The 21,908-nt window shown below is 35.0% G+C and overlaps 1 protein-coding gene across 3 annotated transcripts in view; it reads left to right on the top strand.

Annotated features, from left to right (window-relative positions):
* LOC133631551 (netrin-G1-like) overlaps positions 1-21,908 on the top strand; it is a 266,186-nt gene that overhangs the window by 123,443 nt on the left and 120,835 nt on the right. For all 3 annotated transcript variants that reach the window (XM_062023859.1, XM_062023858.1, XM_062023857.1), the window contains exon 3: positions 12,772-13,415. In XM_062023859.1, the coding sequence (XP_061879843.1) occupies positions 12,772-13,415 (644 nt within the window). The remainder of the gene's footprint in view (positions 1-12,771; positions 13,416-21,908) is intronic.

Below are 21,908 nucleotides of genomic sequence, written 5' to 3'. Positions count from 1 at the left end.
ACCAAAAACCAGACATTTGCAGCTAGAATAGTCATTTACCACATTAGCAATGTATAGAGTGTATTTCTTTAAAGTTAAGACTAGTTTAAAGTTATCTCCATTGAAAAGTACAGTGCTTTTCCTTCAAAAATAAGGACATTTCAATGTGACCCCAAACTTTTGAACGGTAGTGTATAATACAATGCAAAAATGTAAATTTCTGTCACTTTATCCTGCATCCTCTTTAAAAGTCCAACATTTTTCCCCGTCAGATTTGGACAACCATCTGTTGTCACACCTGCCAGCTTGTCCCATTTCAGTCCTAACATGTCCAAACACGCATTTACCTACGTATACAAGTCATTACCTGTGGTTGTCTCTTTAATTGACTGCATGGCTGCCAGCTCCTCCGTGATTTGAAAGTCTGCAGTTATCCCACGTAAGAAGATGAGCAGCTGGGCGGTGTCACGTACATCGCAGCTCTCATCCAAAGCCAGCGAAAAACAGTCAAAGTCGGCCGCTCCGTTCTCCAGCCGAAGCTCCAAGTTTCCAGCGATGGTCTCAACCCGCCTCGTCACAGTGCGTCGGGAGAGTGACACGTTCTCAAAATATAGTTATTGCAGTTTTGTTTTTTTACGTTATCGGATTTATCAGCGTGACATCATCATTTCTCACAACGGTCCAATAATCATCATAGTATTTCTTTGTATGTTGGCATGTCTTACAAAAATGTCTATTACAGTCTTCTTGTGTGTGTGTGGGTGTTTCAGGAGAGTACTTATTTTTTTTTTCCAGCGAGCTCTTTCAAAACCCAACGCCGAAAGGTCTTTTTTTTTTTTTTTTTTTTTTTTTTTTTTTTTTTTTTTTTGCATTCTCCCACTGTGTCTCAGCAGCATAACCCTTATTAGCCTCCTAATTGGATTATACAACGTGCCTTTGAGTCAGCTAAGCGGGCCTAGTGACCCACAATCTCTGCGTCTCGCACTACCTCACTGCATAATGGACCCGAAGGAAAGATGAGAGGAGATCTTTAGCTACATTTTTTTTAAATTTTTATTTAAAGAGCCTTCTTTAAGAGAGATAAAGCATCAAATACCGTTGAATTAAGAGCAACACGCACAGAGACAAAAAGCTGCAAGTGGTCCTCTGAAATGAAATGTAATGGCCAACAGCTTATTAGTATTCTTTCCAGCCGTCCTCGTGCCGAGTGTCAATCTCTCTAACGGAAAGCGCCGCAGAGCCGGGCGGAGATAAGCGAGGTAACGTTGCACGAATCATTGTTCTCACCTTTAGATAATTCCGTGTGTAGGGTGTCAGATGATTGCTGATTATCGAGCCGCTTTACAGTTGATCTGAATCTCATCAGCACTTAACCTCATTGTTCCAAGGGCCGGGTGGGTGAGAGGAATGTCAATTGAGGATCGCCTTCTGATCTCTCTACACACACACACACACACACACACACACACACACACACACACACACACACACACACACACACAAACACACCGTCACACACACACACGCACCGTCACACACACACACACATTTCTGTATTTCTTACCTTTTCGAGACCTCCGAAAAATGCCTGCCTCTTTAGGACCACCCTTTCTAGATATATAAAGATTTGTATTTACAACATTAATAATGTATACAAACTATGCAAATATTAAAAAAAAGGTAAGCTTTTGTATTTTTTTTTGTTGTTGAATTTTTTTGTTTGTAATTGTTTTTAATCTTCATGATTTACTTCAAGTTATTACAGTATGTCTCTACACACATATTTATTCTATTTTTTTTTTTTATTATTAATTTTTTCACACACTTGTTATTTCATATGTTGACCAGAGGGGGAGCACTTTTAAAACCGACACACAGTCAATTTAAAAAAAATCCCTCCTTTTTGGGACCACCCTAATTTTGATAAATTTCACCACCAGGGGTGCAAATGAGACATTCTCTATTAGATGCAATGGTTTTCCATATTAGGACCATGACTTATGTCCTAACTGGTTCACCGGTCCTCATATGGAAGCTACTTTTCCCTGTTGATGTCTCAAGAAGGGTAGAAATACAAGAACACACACATACACAAACACACACGTTTTCTTGTGATTGTTACCTTCTTGACACCTCTGCAAAATGCTTACCTCTTTAGGACCACCCTTTCAAGATACATATGTAAAGATTTGTATTTACATCATCAATAATATATACATACTATGTAAATATAAATAAGCTTGTTGTGAAAAATGAGTTGGAATTTCACAAGAAAAAGGTCACAATTTCAAAAGAAAGACTTAGAATTTTGGCAGTATTATAATAAAAGTCGTAATTTTACTCAACACAAGTCAAAATTCTACAAGAAAAACTGAACGTTTGTGCAATATTATGATAAAAGTTGGAATTTTACTCAATAACAATCGCAATTTTACAAGAAAAAGCTAACAATTTGGGCAATTTTATGAAAAGAGTCGTAATTTTACTCGACAAAAGTCACAATTTCATAAGACAACTATAACATTTTGGCAATATTATAATAATGATCGGAATTTTACTCAAAAAATGTCACAATTTTACAAGAACAACAAAAAAATTGGCAATATTGTGATAAAAGTCAGACTTTCATATGACAAATGTTGCCATTTTGCAAAAGTAATAATTTTAAAATAAAAAAGTAATAATTTTCTGAGAAAATATTGCAATATTACAGAAACAGAAAGAATATGTCTCTCTCGCTCTATATATATATATATATATATATATATATATATATATATATATATATATATATATATATATATATATATATGTATATATATATGTATATATATATATATATATATATATATATATATATATATATATATATATGTATATATATATGTATATATATATATATATATATATATATATATTTATATATATATTTTTTTTGTTATTGATGTAATTGTTTTTTTAATCTTCATTATTTACTTCCAGTTATTACAGTATGTCTCTCTATATATTTTAATTTAATTTTTGCTATTAATGTTGGCCAAAGGGGGCGCATTTCAACTTCTTACACACACTTGTTATTTCATTTGTTGACCAGAGGGGGAGCACTTTTAAAACCGACACACAGTCAATTTGAAAAAAATCCCTTCTGTTTGGGACCACCCTAATTTTGATAGATTTCACCACCAGGGGTGCAAATGAATCATTCTCTATTAGATTCAAAATGAGTTGGAATTTCACAAGAAAAAGGTCACAATTTCACAAGAAAAACTTAGAATTTTGGCAGTATTATGATAAAAGTCGGAATTTTCCTCAACACAAGTCAAAATTCTACAAGAAAAACTGAACGTTTGTGCAATATTATGATAAAAGTTGGAATTTTACTCAATAAGAATAACAATTTTACAAGAAAAAGCTTAACATTTTGGCAATTTTATGAAAAGAGTTGTAATTTAACTTGACAAAAGTCATAATTTCATAAGAAAACTTTAACATTTTGGCAATATTATAATAATAATCGGAATTTTACTCAAAAAATGTCACTATTTTACAAGAACAACAAAAAAATAGGCAATATTGTTATGAAGTCAGAATTTTATATGACAAATGTTGCCATTTTGCATTAAAAAGTTATCATTTTACATACAAAAGTAATAACTTTTACGAGAAAATATCGCATTATTACAGAAGCAGAAATAATATGAGAAATCATTCCCAATTTTATAAGAAAAAAGTCGACACATTGTGAGAAAAAGACTGCTTTGAGTTATTTTATTTATTTTTTATTTTTTGATTGTAATTGTTTTTTTAATCTTCATTATTTACTTAAAGTTATTACAGTATGTCTCTCCATATATTTTAATTGCATTTTTGCTGTTAATGTTGGCCAAAGGGGGCGCATTTCAACTTCTTACACACACTTGTTATTACATATGTTGACCAGAGGGGGAGCACTTTTAAAACCGACCCACAGTCAATTAATAATATTTACATACTATGCAAATATAAAAAAGCTTGTTGTGAAAAATGAGTTGGAATTTCACAAGAAAAAAGTCACAATTTCACAGGAAAAAACTTAGAATTTTGGCAGTATTATAATAAAAGTCGTAATTTTACAAAAGTCATAATTTAAATTTGTTTTAACTATTAAATGAACCAAACAATATGACTTATTTTATCTTTGTGGAAAATATTGGACACAGTGTGTTGTCAAGCTTATGAGATGTGATGCAAGTGTAAGCCACTGTGACACTATTGTTCTTTTTTTAATTGTTTTTTTTAAATGTTTTTATTTTATATGCATGTCTGTAATGATAATGTCAATGAGGGATTTTTAATCACTGCTTTATTGTTACTAGTATTGATACTGTTGTTGATAATATTAATTTTTGTTTGACTGCTTTTAGATTGTTTTGTGTCGTGTTTGTGTCTCCTCTCAATTGCTCTGTTTATTGCAGTTCTGAGTGTTGCTGGGTCGGGTTTGGTTTTGGAATTGGAATTGCATTATTACATTATTATGGTATTGTTGTGTATTGTTTTTTGTTGGATTGATTAATAAAAATTAAAAAATCATCAAAAAAAAATATCATAATTTTACTCAAAAAATCAATCCAATCCAATCCAATCCACTTTATTTATATAGCACATTTACACAACAAGAATGTTTCCACAGCCATGTTAAAAACAATATTAAAAACAAAATTATGCTACACCAATGACTGAATAAAAACAAAGAATAAATGAATAGAAAACCAATACAGAGACAATATAAAAAATAAATATGATTAAAAGCGATTTTTAAAGGGTAAAACCAATTAAAACAGTAAAATAGACATCAAAATGTATAAAAAAAAAACACACAGTACAACAGAGGACAGAAGACCACACAACTCACATAGTGTTAAAAGCCAAAGAATAAAAGTGGGTCTTAAGACGAGACTTAAAACACTCCACTGTGGAAGCAGTTTGAACAAAAAATGTCACTATTTTACAAGAACAACAAAAAAAATTGGCAATATAGTGATAAAAGTCAAAATTTTACATGACAAATGTCGCCATTTTGCATTAAAAAGTTATAATTTTACATACAAAAGTCAGAATTTTACGAGAAAATATCGCAATAAGGATGTGAGAAATCGTTCCCAATTTTATAAGAAAAAAGTCGACACATTGTGAGAAAAAGACTGCTTTTAGTTATTTATTTTTTATTTTTTGTTTGTGATTGGTTTTAAATCTTTATTATGTACTTCAAGTTATTACAGTGTGTCTCTCTGAATATTTGTATTTTATTTTTGTTACTATTGTTGGCCAAAGGGGGCGCATTTCAACTTCTTACACACACTTGTTATTTCATATGGTTCGCCGGTCCTCATATGGACGGTACTTTTCCTTGTTGATGTCTCAAGAAGGGTATAAATTCAAGAAGGGTAGAAAAACAAGAACCCACACACACACACACACGCACGCACACACACACACACACACACACACGCACACACACACACACACAGAAGCAAAAAGATTTCAAACACTCCATCCTTCTCTCAAAACAAACACATCAAGAAGCTCCTCGCCTTTCTCGCCACAAACATGTTCTCACACACACACACACACACACACACACACACACACACACACACACACACACACACACACACACACACACACACACACACACACGCTGCATGGATTCCCTATGAAAAATGCATGTCCTCCCAGCCCCCCCATTCTCCCCTCATGCGTTTTATAAAAAAACACTCATTTGGATTCTATTCCCATCTCGGCTCAAATACCACGCAGGAATATCAATTACATCGGCATTTTGTGTGGCGGCGGAAAGCAGGAGGAGAGTATGGTGTCCATGCAGCGACATCATCACACGCGGAAGAATCCGGTGTTATGAAGCACACCAGGATGTGCGTGAAAGGCGGTTGAGAACGGTGGTGGAATGTTGATCAAGTGGTGAAGGCAAAGAAATACCCTATTTTTCGGATTATAAGTCGCAGTTTTTTTCATAGTCTTATACTCAGGAGCGACTTATTGTGTGGAATTATTAACACATTAGCGTAAAATATCAAATAATATTATTTAGCTCATTCACGTAAGAGACTAGACCAGGGGTCGGCAACCCGCATGCGGCTCTTTAGCGCCGCCCTAGTGGCTCTGTGGAGCTTTTTCAAAAATGTATGAAAAATTGAAAAATATATTTGTTGTTTTAATCAGAATCAGAATCAGAATAGTTTCATTGCCATTGTTTGAGAACGGGTTCACAAACTAGGAATTTTTCTTGGTGCAATGGTGCAACATAAAACACATATAACACATATTTGGTAATAAAAAGAGCTGTAACTGAGCTATCAGATCATGTTATAGACCAGGGGTCACCAACGCGGTGCCCGCGGGCACCAGGTAGCCCGTAAGGACCAGGGACCGTACTTATCAAGCTTCTTAGAATTACTCCTAAGAAGTCTGCTAAGAGTTGACTTAAGAGTAAATAAATTCTTCGCTGAAAGCTGCATTTAAAAGTTAGTTATCAAGCGTCTTACTCACACTTTCAGCGAAGTGTAGGACTGAATCTTAAGTGTCACACTCAGAGCTGAATTACGACATTACTATGTGCCGTAAACGGAATTTTAGGTGACGTCATTTCTGTGTCCATAGAAATGACCAATCACGGAAGGGAATCCGTTGTCTAAGAATAAAGAAATATCTTGGAAATATTTAAGTGGACAATGGGAGTGTATATTTTGACAATAAACTACAAAATAATACAAAACAAACTAGTCCCCGCCGGCACTCACGCTACCGCTCCCTCTCTTCTCTCGCCCACACACTCACTGACGTCACTCACCTCACGGCCACACACATACGCTACTGTCATAACATTTTCTTTCCAATTCATTAATTAGGCAACTAATTTGAAACTGGTGTGGGTGGCTCTATATATACTAGCCCACTGCAGACACATGCAGAAATCAACAAGGAATCGAAAAGTATTAAATCTGTGACAAAAATAATATCCGCTCTGTCTAAACGATACCGTTTGAACAGCTGCTCGTCATCAAAAAAAAACAAAACATTGTTCCGTTTCCTGAACGTTCGCGCACGTCTCTCTCGCCTCAGTGCCATCCCCTGCTGGCAACTCCTAACCACTTAAGACACCTCTGAAGGTCTCTTAAATATCGTGGAGAGTAGGAGTGATTCTTAGACTTAAGAACGTTGATAAAAAGCTTTTATTCTTAAGTTTGAGAGTAGGACTAAATTTAGCAAATTCTCAGGACTTAAGTGTAAAATGGCACTCTAAGAAGCTTGATAAGTACGGCCCCAGATGAGTAGCCCGCTGGCCTGTTCTAAAAAAAAGCTCAAATAGCAGCACTTACCAGTAAGCTGCCTCTATTTTTTAAATTGTATTTATTTACTAGCAAGCTGGTCTCGCTTTGCTCGACATTTTTAATTCTAAGAGAGACAAAACTCAAATAGAATTTGAAAATCCAAGAAAATATGATAAAGCCTCGGTCTTCACTAACTGACAAAGAAACAGATAACAGATTTGGTGTCCAGTTCAAAGTGTGACATGATTTATTTAAAAATTTGAGAGTTGACTTTTGTATTTTACATGAGTTATTATTTGTGCAAACATGGTGCAAAGTAATGCATGATCTGTTAAAAAATGTTAGTGGCTAGCTAGTTAAAATGGGATATTGTTAGAGATGTCCGATAATATCGGCCTGCCGATATTATCGGCCGATATATGCGTTAAAATGTAATATCGGAAATTATCGGTATCGTTTTTTTTATTATCGGTATCGTTTTTTTTTTTTTTTTTTTTTTTTTTTTTTTAATTAAATCAACATAAAAAATACAAGATACACTTACAATTAGTGCACCAACCCAAAAAACCTCCCTCCCCCAACTGAGAACGTGCCTGGTATGTTAACGTAACATATTATGGTAAGAGTCATTCAAATAACTATAACATATAGAACATGCTATACGTTTACCAAACAATCTGTCACTCCTAATCGCTAAATCCCATGAAATCTTATACGTCTAGTCCAGGGGCCGGCAACCCAAAATGTTGAAAGAGCCATATTGGACCAAAAATACAAAAACAAATCTGTCTGGAGCTGCATAGAGACATACAGATAGTGTGTCATGAGATATACATTGAATTAAGAGGACTTAAAGGAAACTAAATGAGCACAAATATACCTACAGATGAGGCATAATGATGCAATATGTACATATAGCTAGCCTAAATAGCATGTTAGCATCGATTAGCTTGCAGTCATGCAGTGACCAAATATGTCTGGTTAGCACTCCACACAAGACAATAACATCCACAAAACTCACCTTTGTGCATTCACGCACAACGTTAAAAGTCTGGTGGACAAAATGAGACAGAAAAAGAAGTGGCATAAAACACGTCCTAGAAAGGCGGAGAAAGTTATACATGTAAACAAACTACGGTGAGTTCAAGGACCGCCAAAATTAGTAGGACAAAACGCCGCTCGCCAAATACTCGAATCAGTGAAGCATGTTTAATATAACACAAAAGGGTTGTTTCTCTCTGTTATTAATATTCTGGTTCCTACCTTATATATCAATATATATCAATACAGTCTGCAAGGGATACAGTCCGTAAGCACACATGATTGTGCGTGCTGCTGGTCCACTAATAGTACTAACCTTTAACAGTTAATTTTACTCATTTTCATTCATTACTAGTTTCTATGTAACTGTTTTTATATTGTTGTACTTTCTTTTTTATTCAAAAAAATGTTTTTAATGTATTTATCTTATTTTACTAATTTTTTTAAAAAGTACCTTATCTTCACCATACCTGGTTGTCCAAATTAGGCATAATAATGTGTTAATTCCACGACTGCATATATCGGTTGATATCGGTATCGGTTGATATCGGTATCGGTAATTAAAGAGTTGGACAATATCGGATATCGGCAAAAAGCCATTATCGGACATCCCTAGATATTGTGATTTCACAAGACTGTCTTAGAGAAAATATAAAAATAAAGTGTTGCATATTGATATTTATCTGTTTCTATATATATTTATTGTGAGAAATCATTAAGATGATCAGTGTTTCCACAAAGATAAATATAATTAATTATTATTAATAACATAGAGTTAAAGGTAAATTGAGCAAATTGGCTATTTCTGGCAATTTATTTAAGTGTGTATCAAACTGGTAGCCCTTCGCATTAATCAGTACCCAAGAAGTAGCTCTTGGTTTCAAAAAGGTTGGTGACCCCTGATATAGACTTAGAAGGAATTCAAGGAATTCAAGGAGCTACTGTTAGGAGTTATTGTTCATTTGCCTGATGGCCGAGGGGAAAAAACTTAATATGGTTTCTGTTTGAGGACAAACATGACACAAACCTCCCTAATTGTTATAAATCACACTGTTTATATTAAACATGCTTCACTGATTCGAGTATTTGGCGAGCGCCGTTTTGTCCTACTAATTTTGGCGGTCCTTGAACTCACCGTAGTTTGTTTACATGTATAACTTTCTCCGCCTTTCTAGGACGTGTTTTATGCCACTTCTTTTTCTGTCTCATTTTGTCCACCACACTTTTAACGTTGTGCGTGAATGCACAAAGGTGAGTTTTGTTGATGTTATTGACTTGTGTGGAGTGCTAATCAGACATATTTGGTCACTGCATGACTGCAAGCTAATCGATGCTAACATGCTATTTAGGCTAGCTATATGTACATATTGCATCATTATGCCTCATTTGTAGCTATATTTGAGCTCATTTAGTTTCCTTTAAGTCCTCTTAATTCAATTTATATCTCATGACACACTATCTGTATGTCTGTATGCAGCTCCAGACAGATTTGTTTTTGTATTTTTGGTCCAATATGGCTCTTTCAACATTTTGGGTTGCCGGCCCCTGGACTAGACGTATAAGATTTCACGGGATTTAGCGATTAGGAGTGACAGATTGTTTGGTAAACGTATAGCATGTTCTATATGTTATAGTTATTTGAATGACTCTTACCATAATATGTTACGTTAACATACCAGGCACGTTCTCAGTTGGTTATTTATGCCTCATATAACGTACACTTATTCAGCCTGTTGTTCACTATTCTTTATTTATTTTAAATTGCCTTTCAAATGTCTATTCTTGGTGTTGGCTTTTATCAAATACATTTCCCCAAAAAATGCGACTTATACTCCAGTGCGACTTATATATGTTTTTTTTCCTTCTTTATTATGCATTTTCGGCCGGTGCGACTTATACTCCGAAAAATACGGTAACCTTTGGAGGTGACAGTGAAGCCAACACTTGGGTTTTAACGGATGAGAAGGGCTAACAGATGCGACACAAAGTGAATTATGTTGGAGGGTTGAGAAGATTATAACTGAAATATTTTATTTATTTTCAACTCCGTACAATTTTGGATGTTCATTTTGATAATTTTGGATGTGCACAATGAACGCTTAGGGAACATGTTGCTCTGCCATCTTATATGGAAAAGCATTAAATAAACACTTTTTTCCAATTTGCATCAGTCCATCTTAGAAGAGCTCGGGCCCAGCGAAGCCGGCGGCGTTTCTGGGTGTTGTTGATAAATGTCGGACAGATAATTATGACTTAGACTTAAACTTAGACTTCCTTTTTATTGTCATTCAAATTTGAACTTTGCAGTACAGATAAGAACGACATTTTGTTGCATTAGCTCGTGGTAGTGCAGGATTAAAAAGCAATAAGGTGCGTATATAAATAAATAAATAGGTTACTGTACAGATAAATATATTGCACTTTTTCATATGCATCCATGTTTATGGATGTATGTTATATTGTCTTTATATTCCAGCCAGTTAATCCATTTTGGGGAGAGTTTAATTATGATGCGTTCAAGAGTCTTACGGCCTGAGGGAAGAAGCTGTTACAGAACCTGGAGGTTCTGCTTCGGAGGCTGCGGAACCTCTTTCCAGAGTCCAGCAGTGAATTATCAGGCTGATATGAGGAATTATGGCATCGTATTGAAAGTAGCCGCCTTGAGGTACTTTGGGGCTGCCTGTTAAAGACAAGAATAATCCTCCCTTGTCCTTTAAATTATAGTTCTACCGTATTTTTTCGGACTATAAGGCGCATTTAAAATCCTTTAAAGGCCTACTGAAAGCCACTACTACCGACCACGCAGTCTGATAGTTTAGATATCAATGATGAAATCTTAACATTGCAACACATGCCAATACGGCCGGGTTAATTTATAAAGTGCAATTTTAAATTTCCCGCTAAACTTCCGGTTGAAAACGCCTTTGGATGATGACGTATGCGCGTGACGTAGCCAGGAGAACAGAGGTATGGCTTCCCCATTGAAGCCAATACAAAAAGCTCTGTTTTCATTTCATAATTCCACAGTATTCTGGACATCTGTGTTGGTGAATCTTTTGCAATTTGTTTAATGAACAATGGAGATTGCAAAGAAGAAAGTTGTAGGTGGGATCGGTGTATTAGCGGCTGGCTGTAGCAACACAACAAGGAGGACTTACTTAGATAGCAGACGCGCCAGCCTATGCTAGCCGCCAACCGCATCTGTGTTGGGGTGAAGTCCTTCGTCGCGCCGTCGATCGCTGATGAGGGCTGGCTGGCGTAGGTGGAGCACTATTGTTTTTATCATAGCTCTGTGAGGTGCGGTTGCTAAGTTAGCCTTAGCGTCGTTAGCAACAGCATTGTTAAGCTTTGCCAGGCTGAGAATTATTAACCGTGTAGTTACATGTCCATGGTTTAATAGTATTGTTGATCTTCTGTCTATCTTTCCAGTCAGGGATTTATTTATTTGGTTTCTATCTGCATTTGAGCCAGATGCTATCACATTAGCTCAGTAGCTAAAGAGCTTTGTCGATGTATTGTCGTGGAGATAAAAGTCACTGTGAATGTCCATTTCGCGTTCTCGACTCTCATTTTCAAGAGGATATAGTATCCGAGGTGGTTTAAAATACAAATCCGCGATCCACAATAGAAAAAGGAGAGAGTGTGGAATCCAATGAGCCAGCTTGCACCTAAGTTACGGTCAGAGCGAAAAAAGATATGTATTTCACTGCATTCTAGTCCGTCACTCTAACGTTCCTCATCCACAAATCTTTCATCCTCACTCAAATTAATGGGGTAATCGTCGCTTTTTCGGTCCAAATAGCTCTAGCTGCGTTGAAAACAATAGGAAAATATGAGGAAGTGAACAACTGACAACGTCACGCTACTTCCGGTACTGGCAAGGCTTTTTTTAATCAAAAACCAAAAGTTGCGAACTTTATCGTCGTTGTTCTATACTAAATCCTTTCAGCAAAAATAATGATCAAGTATGACACATAGAATGGATCTGCTATCCCCGTTTAAATTTTAAAAAATCATTTCAGTAGGCCTTTAATTTTCTGAAAAACCGACTGTGCGCCTTATAACCCGGTGCGCCGGATTTGCGGAATAATTCTGGTTGTGCTTACCGACCTCGAAGCAATTTTATTTGGTATATTTGGTTGTGGCTTGTACAGCCCTTTGAGACACTTGTGATTTAGGGCTATACAAATAAACATTGATTGATTGATTGATTGATATGGTGTAAGGATAAGTGTGACCAGTAGATGGTAGTCACACACACACATGGGATTGATGGCAACTTTCAATCTTTAAAATAATCTAAAAAAAAAATAAATCTTGCTGTAGTTAATTTTGTGGCGAGTTTGGTCCGTTTGACAAAATAATAAAGCCACAAACACATCTATTTGTTTAAAAAAAAATATGTTGTTTACTGTCTTTACAGGAGAACCCCTACATGTGTAACAACGAGTGCGACGCCAGCACCGAGGAGTTGGCGCATCCCCCCAAGTTGATGTTTGACTTTGAGGGCCGCAACCCCACCACCTTCTGGCAGTCCACCTCCTGGAAGAAATACCCGAAGCCCCTGCAGGTCAACATCACTCTGTCGTGGAACAAGACCATCGAGCTGACCGACGACATCGTCCTGACTTTCGAATCGGGCCGACCGGAGCAGATGGTCCTGGAGAAGTCGCTGGACTACGGCCGGACGTGGACCCCCTATCAGTTCTACGCCACCGACTGCTTGGACGGCTTCACCATGGAACCCAAGACGGTGGGCGACCTCACCCAGCGCACCCTGCTGGACATCATCTGCACCGAGGACTACTCGCGGGGCTACGTGTGGAAGAACGACAAGACGGTGCGCTTCGAGATAAAGGACCGCTTCGCTCTGTTCGCCGGGCCCCGCCTGCACAACATGGCCTCGCTGTACGGCCAGCTGGATACCACCAAGAACCTGAGGGACTTCTTCACCATCACCGATTTGAGGATTAAGCTGCTGAAGCCAGCCACTGGAGCCACCATGGTGGATGAGAACAACCTGTCCAGATACTTCTACGCCATTTCCGACATCAAAGTGCAGGGAAGGTAAGACTGACTCAGCCTTCGAGGTCTTTTTGAACTAAAATCTCTTTATTCACTTGAAATTTCTCATATTCAGTGAAATTTGTGTTTCGTATAAATCAAATCAACTTTATTTATAAAGCACATTTAAAATGTACCACAGGGGTAGCCAAAGTGCTGCACAATGGGCAGGTTAAAAGATAATACGAGAACCGAGCAAACACAACACAACACAGACAGAACCCGATAAAAAATAAATAAATAAAACATAAAAACAGGTTCACAGCAGGTGCATTATGGGGCGCCATTGCAGGATGGATATCACTCAGTGATGGAATAAAAGTATGTTTTTAAGAGAGATTTAAAAACAGGAAGAGAGGGGGCTTGTCTAACACTCAGAGGTAGGTCGTTCCAGAGCTTGGGAGCAGCAGCGGCGAAAGCTCTGTCACCTCTAAGCTTCAGCCTTGTGTCTGGGACCGTCAGTAGCAGCTGATCGGCTGATCTTAGGGATCGTGTGGGGCAGTAAGGCTGAAGGAGGTCGAAGAGATATGTTGGCGCAAGGTTGTTTAGACCAGGGGTCACCAACGCGGTGCCCGCGGGCACCAGGTAGCCCGTAAGGACCAGATGAGTAGCCCGCCGGCCTGTTCTAAAAATAGCTCAAATAGCAGCACTTACCAGTGAGCTGCCTCTATTTTTTAAATTTTATTTATTTACTAGCAAGCTGGTCTCGCTTTGCCCGACATTTTTAATTCTAAGAGAGACAAAACTCAAATAGAATTTGAAAATCCAAGAAAATATTTTAAAGACTTGTCTTCACTTGTTTAAATAAATTCATTATTTTTTTACTTTGCTTCTTATAACTTTCAAAAAGACAATTTTAGAGAAAAAATACAACATTAAAAATGATTTTAGGATTTTTAAACACATATACCTTTTTACCTTTTAAATTCCTTCCTCTTCTTTCCTGACAATTTAAATCAATGTTCAAGTAAATTTATTTTTTTTTATTGTTAAGAATAATAAATACGTTTTAATTTAATTCTTCTTTTTAGCTTCTGTTTTTTTGATGAAGAATATTTGTGAAATATTTCTTCAAACTTATTGTGATTAAAATTCAAAAAAAATATTCTGGCAAATCTAGAAAATCTGTAGAATCAAATTTAAATCTCATTTCAAAGTCTTTTGAATTTCTTTTAAAATTTTTGTTCTGGAAAATCTAGAAGAAATAATGATTTGTCTTTGTTAGAAATATAGCTTGGTCCAATGTGTTATATATTCTAACAAAGTGTAGATTGGACTTTAAACCTATTTAAAACATGTCATCAAAATTCTAAAATTAATCTTAATCAGGAAAAATTACTAATGATGTTCCATAAATTCTTTTTTTAAGTTTTTCTTTTCTTTTTTTTGGTTGAATTTTGAATTTTAAAGAGTCGAAATTGAAGATAAACTATGTTTCAAAGTGTAATTGTCATTTTTTTCGTGTTTTCTCCTCTTTTGAACCGTTCAATTAAGTGTAAATATCATTAATTATTAATAATAACATAGAGTTAAAGGTAAATTGAGCAAATTGGCTATTTCTGGCAATTTATTTAAGTGTGTATCAAACTGGTAGCCCTTCGCATTAATCAGTACCCAAGAAGTAGCTCTTGGTTTCAGAAAGGTTGGTGACCCCTGGTTTAGACATTTAAAAACAAATAAAAGGAGTTTAAAATTGATTCGGTAACGCACAGGGAGCCAGTGAACAACAAGGCTATTTCTTTCCAAAATGAGTACCTCAGGCTTATGAAACGGCGCGGCTAATTTAAAGGTTTTTCTTTCGATAACAGCCATAATTCAAGATTCAAGATGACTTATTGTCAATTCTTAACATGCACAAGACACATGAGAACTGAAAAGTACATTTTCGGCACAGTCCCACTAAGGCAGGGGTGTCCAAACTTGTTCCACTGAGGGCCGCACACGGAAAAATTAAAGCATGTGGGGGCCATTTTGATATTTTTCATTTTCAAACCATAACAAAATATATGCATGTTTTATTTATTTTACCTTTAGGGGTCCCGGGGACCATAAAGGGTCTAAGTCATTAAAATGTTAAAAATAAGTCAAATTATAAATTTTTTTAAATTATTTAACGCTTACAGTAAATCTCTATATCAACTTCAAGTTGATATAAAGTAATACAAATAAAAAATAATTTTTTTATGGCTTTTCTGTCAAAAACAACTTAGTTTTTTTTATAGTAAAACTGAAATATGTATTATTTAGTAATTAGAGCCCTAAAAGATCAATAATGCAGGACACCATTGATTTTAATTCTTTCATATTTTTCAGTAATCACAGTGAAAAGATAAATAAAAAATCACTAAATATATTTGGGATCCAAAAGATGCCCCACTCATAAAGTGATACATTTTTATTAGGTTTTTCTTTTACTTTCAACACTTAAGTTACGAGATCAACTTCAGATATATCTGTCCATTTTATGCTGGAACTATTATTTTGTCTCTTTTATGCGCTTTTGTCAAAGAAAACTTTGATGTTTTTATATGGCTACTACACAACATATGCAATATTTACCACATAAAACATTTTAAAGTGAAATATTTGAAGTAATTGGAGCCCTGAAAATAATTCATTATAACATGGATTTTTTTGTCTTTTTTTTTTTTTTTGAGCAATGGCAAAAAAAGAAAAATGAAGAAAGACAAAACAGGTGGGAAAAAGGTGATATTGGGAAAGGGGGGGAAGAGTGAGTCCAAGGGAAAAAACCTCATTTGCAATGCACACATAAACACATTCCATTTAATCACGACAAACTCGCAACAGAGGGAGGGGGAGTGGGCGGTGGTGAAGGTGTGGGGTGGGGGAGGGGATGGGTGTCTTGGGTGTGATGTTTTTGTGGACTGAGGCCGATCTGCAAGAGTTCGACTCCAGGTGTCGTTGAAACCGCCCTCACCAGAGGCGAGACAGAAAAATAAATAAAATAGTTTCTTTTACATTACACCGACCGAGACACTAAAAAGGTGGGTTATTGTTTGGGCTACGGCACCATCTTTTGGACAAGTTTGCTCACTGCAGGAGCTGCGAATTGACAATGTACTTCCTTAGTATATTCGTCCATAGCGGTTTTACTTCAAAGGATTCTCCATTCGTCACTCCAAGCAATGTTTGTAAGTTTTACAATATAACTACAACAATTCATACTTACTAAATTGTCCAGTGTGATGTCCTTAGGAGTGTTTTCATGCAGATTTGTACATGCTATATTGTAATCAAGCCAGTATCGTTAGCATTAGCGAAAATGCTAACACGTTTAGAAGTGTCTGTGTTAGTATTATTAACTTACAATTACATATTTTTTTGTATTGTTTCAGTTTCGTAAATTCACCCAAACGCCTCTGTGGACTATTGGAGTTTGTTTAGCCGATTGGAGAGCTAGCTTCCGCAGCTAGTGGGTCCTTTATGATGACTTCTGTTTATTTTGATCAGCTGCTTTACTGCTATGTTACAGGCACGGTTTGGAAACAATTAAGTATGTAAATAAACAATTACAAAATCTTTCTTACTGGTATATATACACTACCGTTCAAAAGTTTGGGGTCACATTGAAATGTCCTTATTTTTGAAGGAAAAGCACTGTACTTTTCAATGAAGATAACTTTAAACTAGTCTTAACTTTAAAGAAATACACTCTATACATTGCTAATGTGGTAAATGACTATTCTAGCTGCAAATGTCTGGTTTTTGGTGCAATATCTACATAGGTGTGTAGAGGCCCATTTCCAGCAACTATCACTCCAGTGTTCTAATGGTACAATGTGTTTGCTCATTGGCTCAGAAGGCTAATTGATGATTAGATTAGATTAGATTAGATAGTACTTTATTGATTCCTTCAGGAGAGTTCCCTCAGGAAAATTTTGTGCAATCATGTTCACACATCTGAAAACAGTTGAGCTCGTTACAGAAGCTACAAAACTGACCTTCCTTTGAGCAGATTGAGTTTCTGGAGCATCACATTTGTGTGGTCAATTAAACGCTCAAAATGGCCAGAAAAAGAGAACTTTCATCTGAAACTCGACAGTCTATTCTTGTTCTTAGGCTATTCCACAAAATTGTTTGGGTGACCCTAAACTTTTGAACGGTAGTGTACATATATATATATATATATATATATATATATATATATATATATATATATATATATATATATATATATATATATATATATATATATATATATATATATATATATGCAGTATATATGTATATATATATATGTAGTGCTGCAACAACTAATCGATTAAATCAATTAAAATTGATTATTAAAATATTTGCCGATTAATTTAGTCATCGATTCGTTGGATCTATGCTATGCGCAGTTTTGTTTTTTTTGTTTTTTAATTAAACTTTTTATTTTTTTTTTTTTTTTATTTTTTTTTTAATAAACTTTTATTTATAAACTGCAACATTTACAAACAGCTGAGAAACAATAATCAAAATAAGTATGGTGCCAGTATGCTGTTTTTTTTCCAATAAAATACTGGATAGGATAGAAATGTAGTTTGTCTCTTTTATCCGATTATTAATCGATTAATCGAAGTAATAATCGACAGATTAATCAATTATCAAATTAATCGTTAGTTGCAGCCCTATATATATAGCTTATGATCCTGTGCGGCTAATATATGTGAAAATATTTATTCTAAAATTTGGTGGGTGCGGTTTGAATACGGGCGCGCTCTACAGCCTAAAATTACGGTAAATCTTACAAAATAAATAATCCAAAAACTAATGTTTGCTGCAGAGGATGCTGTTTTCTTTGTGAAAAAATTAGTTTTACAAATTATTTTAAAAAATGTGTGCTGTCAAATGTTTTTGAAATGTTTTGGGAAAAAAAAGAAATTTCTTAATCACATTAATCCCACTTTTGAATTGTAAATAATCACAGTAAAAAGACCCCACTATTTTGACACAAATGCAATTTTATTGTCAGAATGTCATACAGGAACATTTATAAAATGTTTTACTTGATATGTCATATATTTGCTTAAAACTTGGTAACATTCCCATCCGGGTGTATTTTCAGGTCAATATTTGCAGTTACAGTAAAAGGAGCATGTGTGCTCAAAATAAGTTAAAACTGCGTTGATACATGATTAATGCAATCATTGTTTGTGATTTAAATGCTTTGACATATTGACCTATTTTATATACCACCAACGCGACACAACAATGTAGAAAAATGAGCCAAAATTGTGGGTCAATGAGGATAAAGCCTGAGCCCAGACTGAACTCTGAAGTCTCCATGAATTAATAATTCTATTTTAACTTGACAAGGACGGAGGTCTGAGATTGCCTTAAGTGAGCTCTGAGGGGGATTTTAATGAAAAGAAGTAACTAAAAAAACAATATCATTGAGACTTTGTAGGGTCTAAATCAGGGGTGTCAAACTCATTTTAGATCGGAGAAAAATCCACTCCCAAGTGGGCCGGATTGGTAAAATCATGGCACGATAACTTAAAATTAAAGACCACTTCAGATTGTTTGCTTTGTTTAAAAATAGAACAAGCACATTCTGAAAATGTACAAATCATATATATATTTTTTTTACACTTACATGTTGCGATTGATAATGTATTTGTCGTTATTTAGATTTTCTGAATAAGTTAAGTGATAATGTTCAGTCAACTCATTGGTGTTCATTTTCAATCTATCAAGATTAAAACAATTATATCAAACTCAAATTACAGGATGTTATTTATGTAGTTTGATCATTTTGTGGCATGATGTCATTTCCATGATCACTAGTGGTAATGGTGTGGCTATCTATGTACAGCAGTGGTCCCCAACCTTTTTGTCCCACGGACCGGGGGTTGGTTTTTTTTTTTTGGTTTTTTTTCCATAAAAAAATACAATCATGTGTGCTTACGGACTGTATCCCCGCAGACTGTATTGATCTATATTGATATATAATCCATATATTGTGTTTTTTATGTTGATTTAATTTAAAAAATGTTGTTTTTTTTTGTTTTTTGTTTTTTTAAATTTCATTTTATTTTTTAATTTCTTGTGCGGCCCGGTACAAATTACCGGTCCGCGGCCCGGTGGTTGGGGACCACTTTTGTACAGTATGTGTGTGTAGTGTGCATATGTATGTATATACAAGTTCATTAAGTTTGTACATAGAGTGAACAGGTAGTTCTAGCTCAGAGTAATTTATAATTTAAAGAAAAGGGGTGGGATTAAATAAGTGTAAACTTCTTCTCACTCCTTTTCAAATATGCAAAAAAAAATAAAAAGTCCATTGCTCATTTTGTTTATTTTTTTTAAGTTTTTTATTCTCCCTTGTTTTCATTTTGTTAAGGCTATAGCACTGTATTGGATCAGGCTTGCTCTTGTTTTTTTGCATATATGAAATTTAAAAAAAAAAGATATAATAAATAAAAATATATATATATTATATTATATATTTTTATTTATTATATATTTTTTCATCATGTGGTTTATTTTGTACATCTGTAGCATCATCTACAAAGATACAAAGAATTGCTAATGTGACATCCAGTAGACTTCAAATTTCAGGGTAATTTTTATACTTAGCAAACTCATCCCGCGGGCCGGATAAAACCTGGTGGCGGGCCTGATCCGGCCCTCGGGCCGTACGTTTGACACCCCTGGTCTAAATGACTTCACTTGCAGTGATTATTACATTTTAACAGAAGTGTAGATAGAACATGTTAAAAGAGAAAGTAAGCAGATATTAACAGTAAATGAACAAGTAGATTAATAATTCATTTTCTACCACTTGTCCTTAATAATGTTGACAAAATATTAGAATGGAAAATGACACAATATGTCACTGCATATGTCAGCAGACTAAATTAGGAGCCTTTGTTTGTTTACTTACTACTAAAAGAGAAGTTGTCTTGTATGTTCACTATTTTATTTAAGGACAAACTTGCAATACGAAACATATGTTTAATGTACCCTAAGATTTTTTGTCCAAATAAAGCCAATAATGCAATTTTTTGTGGTCCCTTTCATTTAGAAAAGTATCGAAAAGTACTGAAAAGTATCAAAATAATTTTGGTACCGGTACCAAATTATCGGAGCAACACTACAATGAACGTTATTTATGTAAAATACACATACTTTTGTAGTGTTTATATTTTTAGTAGGGATGTCCGATAATGGCTTTTTTGCCGATATCCGATATTCCGATATTGTCCAACTCTTAATTACCGATACCGATATATACAGTCGTGGAATTAGCACATTATTATACCTAATTTTGTTGTGATGCCCCGCTGGATGCATTAAAAAAATGTAACAAGGTTTTCCAAAATAAATCAACTCAAGTTATGGGAAAAAAATGCCAACATGGCACTGCCATATTTATTATTGCAGTCACAAAGTGCATTATTTTTTTTTAACATGCCTCAAAACAGCAGCTTGGAATTTGGGACATGCTCTCCCTGAGAGAGAATTCGGAGGTTGAGGTGGGCGGGGGGTGGGGGGTGGGTTTGAGGTGTGGGGTAGTGGGTAGCGGGGGGTGTATATTGTAGCGTCCCGGAAGAGTTAGTGCTGCAAGGGGTTCTGGGTATTTGTTCTGTTGTGTTTATGTTGTGTTACGGTGCGGATGTTCTCCCGAAATGTGTTTGTCATTCTTGTTTGGTGTGGGCTCACAGTGTGGCGCATATTTGTAACAGTGTTAAAGTTGTTTATATGGCTACCCTCAGTGTGACCTGTATGGCTGTTGACCAAGTATGCCTTGCATTCACTTGTGTGTGTGAAAAGCCGTAGATCAGGGGTCACCAACCTTTTAGAAACCAAGAGCTACTTCTTGGGTACTGATTAATGCGAAGGGCTACCAGTTTGATACACACTTAAATAAATTGCCAGAAATAGCCAATTTGCTCAATTTACCTTTAACTCTATGTTATTATTAATAATTAATGATATTTACACTTAATTGAACGGTTTAAAAGAGGAGAAAACACGAAAAAAATGACAATTAAATTTTGAAACATAGTTTATCTTCAATTTCGACTCTTTAAAATTTAAAATTCAACCGGCAAAAAGAAGAGAAAAACTAGCTAATTCGAATCTTTTTGAAAAAATTAAAAAAAGAATTTATGGAACATCATTAGTAATTTTTCCTGATTAAGATTAATTTTAGAACTTTGATGACATGTTTTAAATAGGTTAAAATCCAATCTGCAATTTGTTAGAATATATAACAAATTGGACCAAGCTATATTTCTAACAAAGACAAATCATAATTTCTTCTAGATTTTCCAGAACAAAAATTTTAAAAGAAATTCAAAAGACTTTGAAATAAGATTTAAATTTGATTCTACAGATTTTCTAGATTTGCCAGAATAATTGTTTTGAATTTTAATCATAATAAGTTTGAAGAAATATTTCACAAATATTCTTCGTCGAAAAAACAGAAGCTAAAATGAAGAATAAATTAAAATTTATGTATTATTCTTTACAATAAAAAAAATAAAT

Source organism: Entelurus aequoreus, linkage group LG16 (genome assembly GCF_033978785.1).
Source record: "Entelurus aequoreus isolate RoL-2023_Sb linkage group LG16, RoL_Eaeq_v1.1, whole genome shotgun sequence".
Taxonomy (NCBI): domain Eukaryota; kingdom Metazoa; phylum Chordata; class Actinopteri; order Syngnathiformes; family Syngnathidae; genus Entelurus; species Entelurus aequoreus.
Note: the sequence above shows the minus strand (reverse complement) of the source record. Positions and strands in the feature narration are given on the sequence as shown.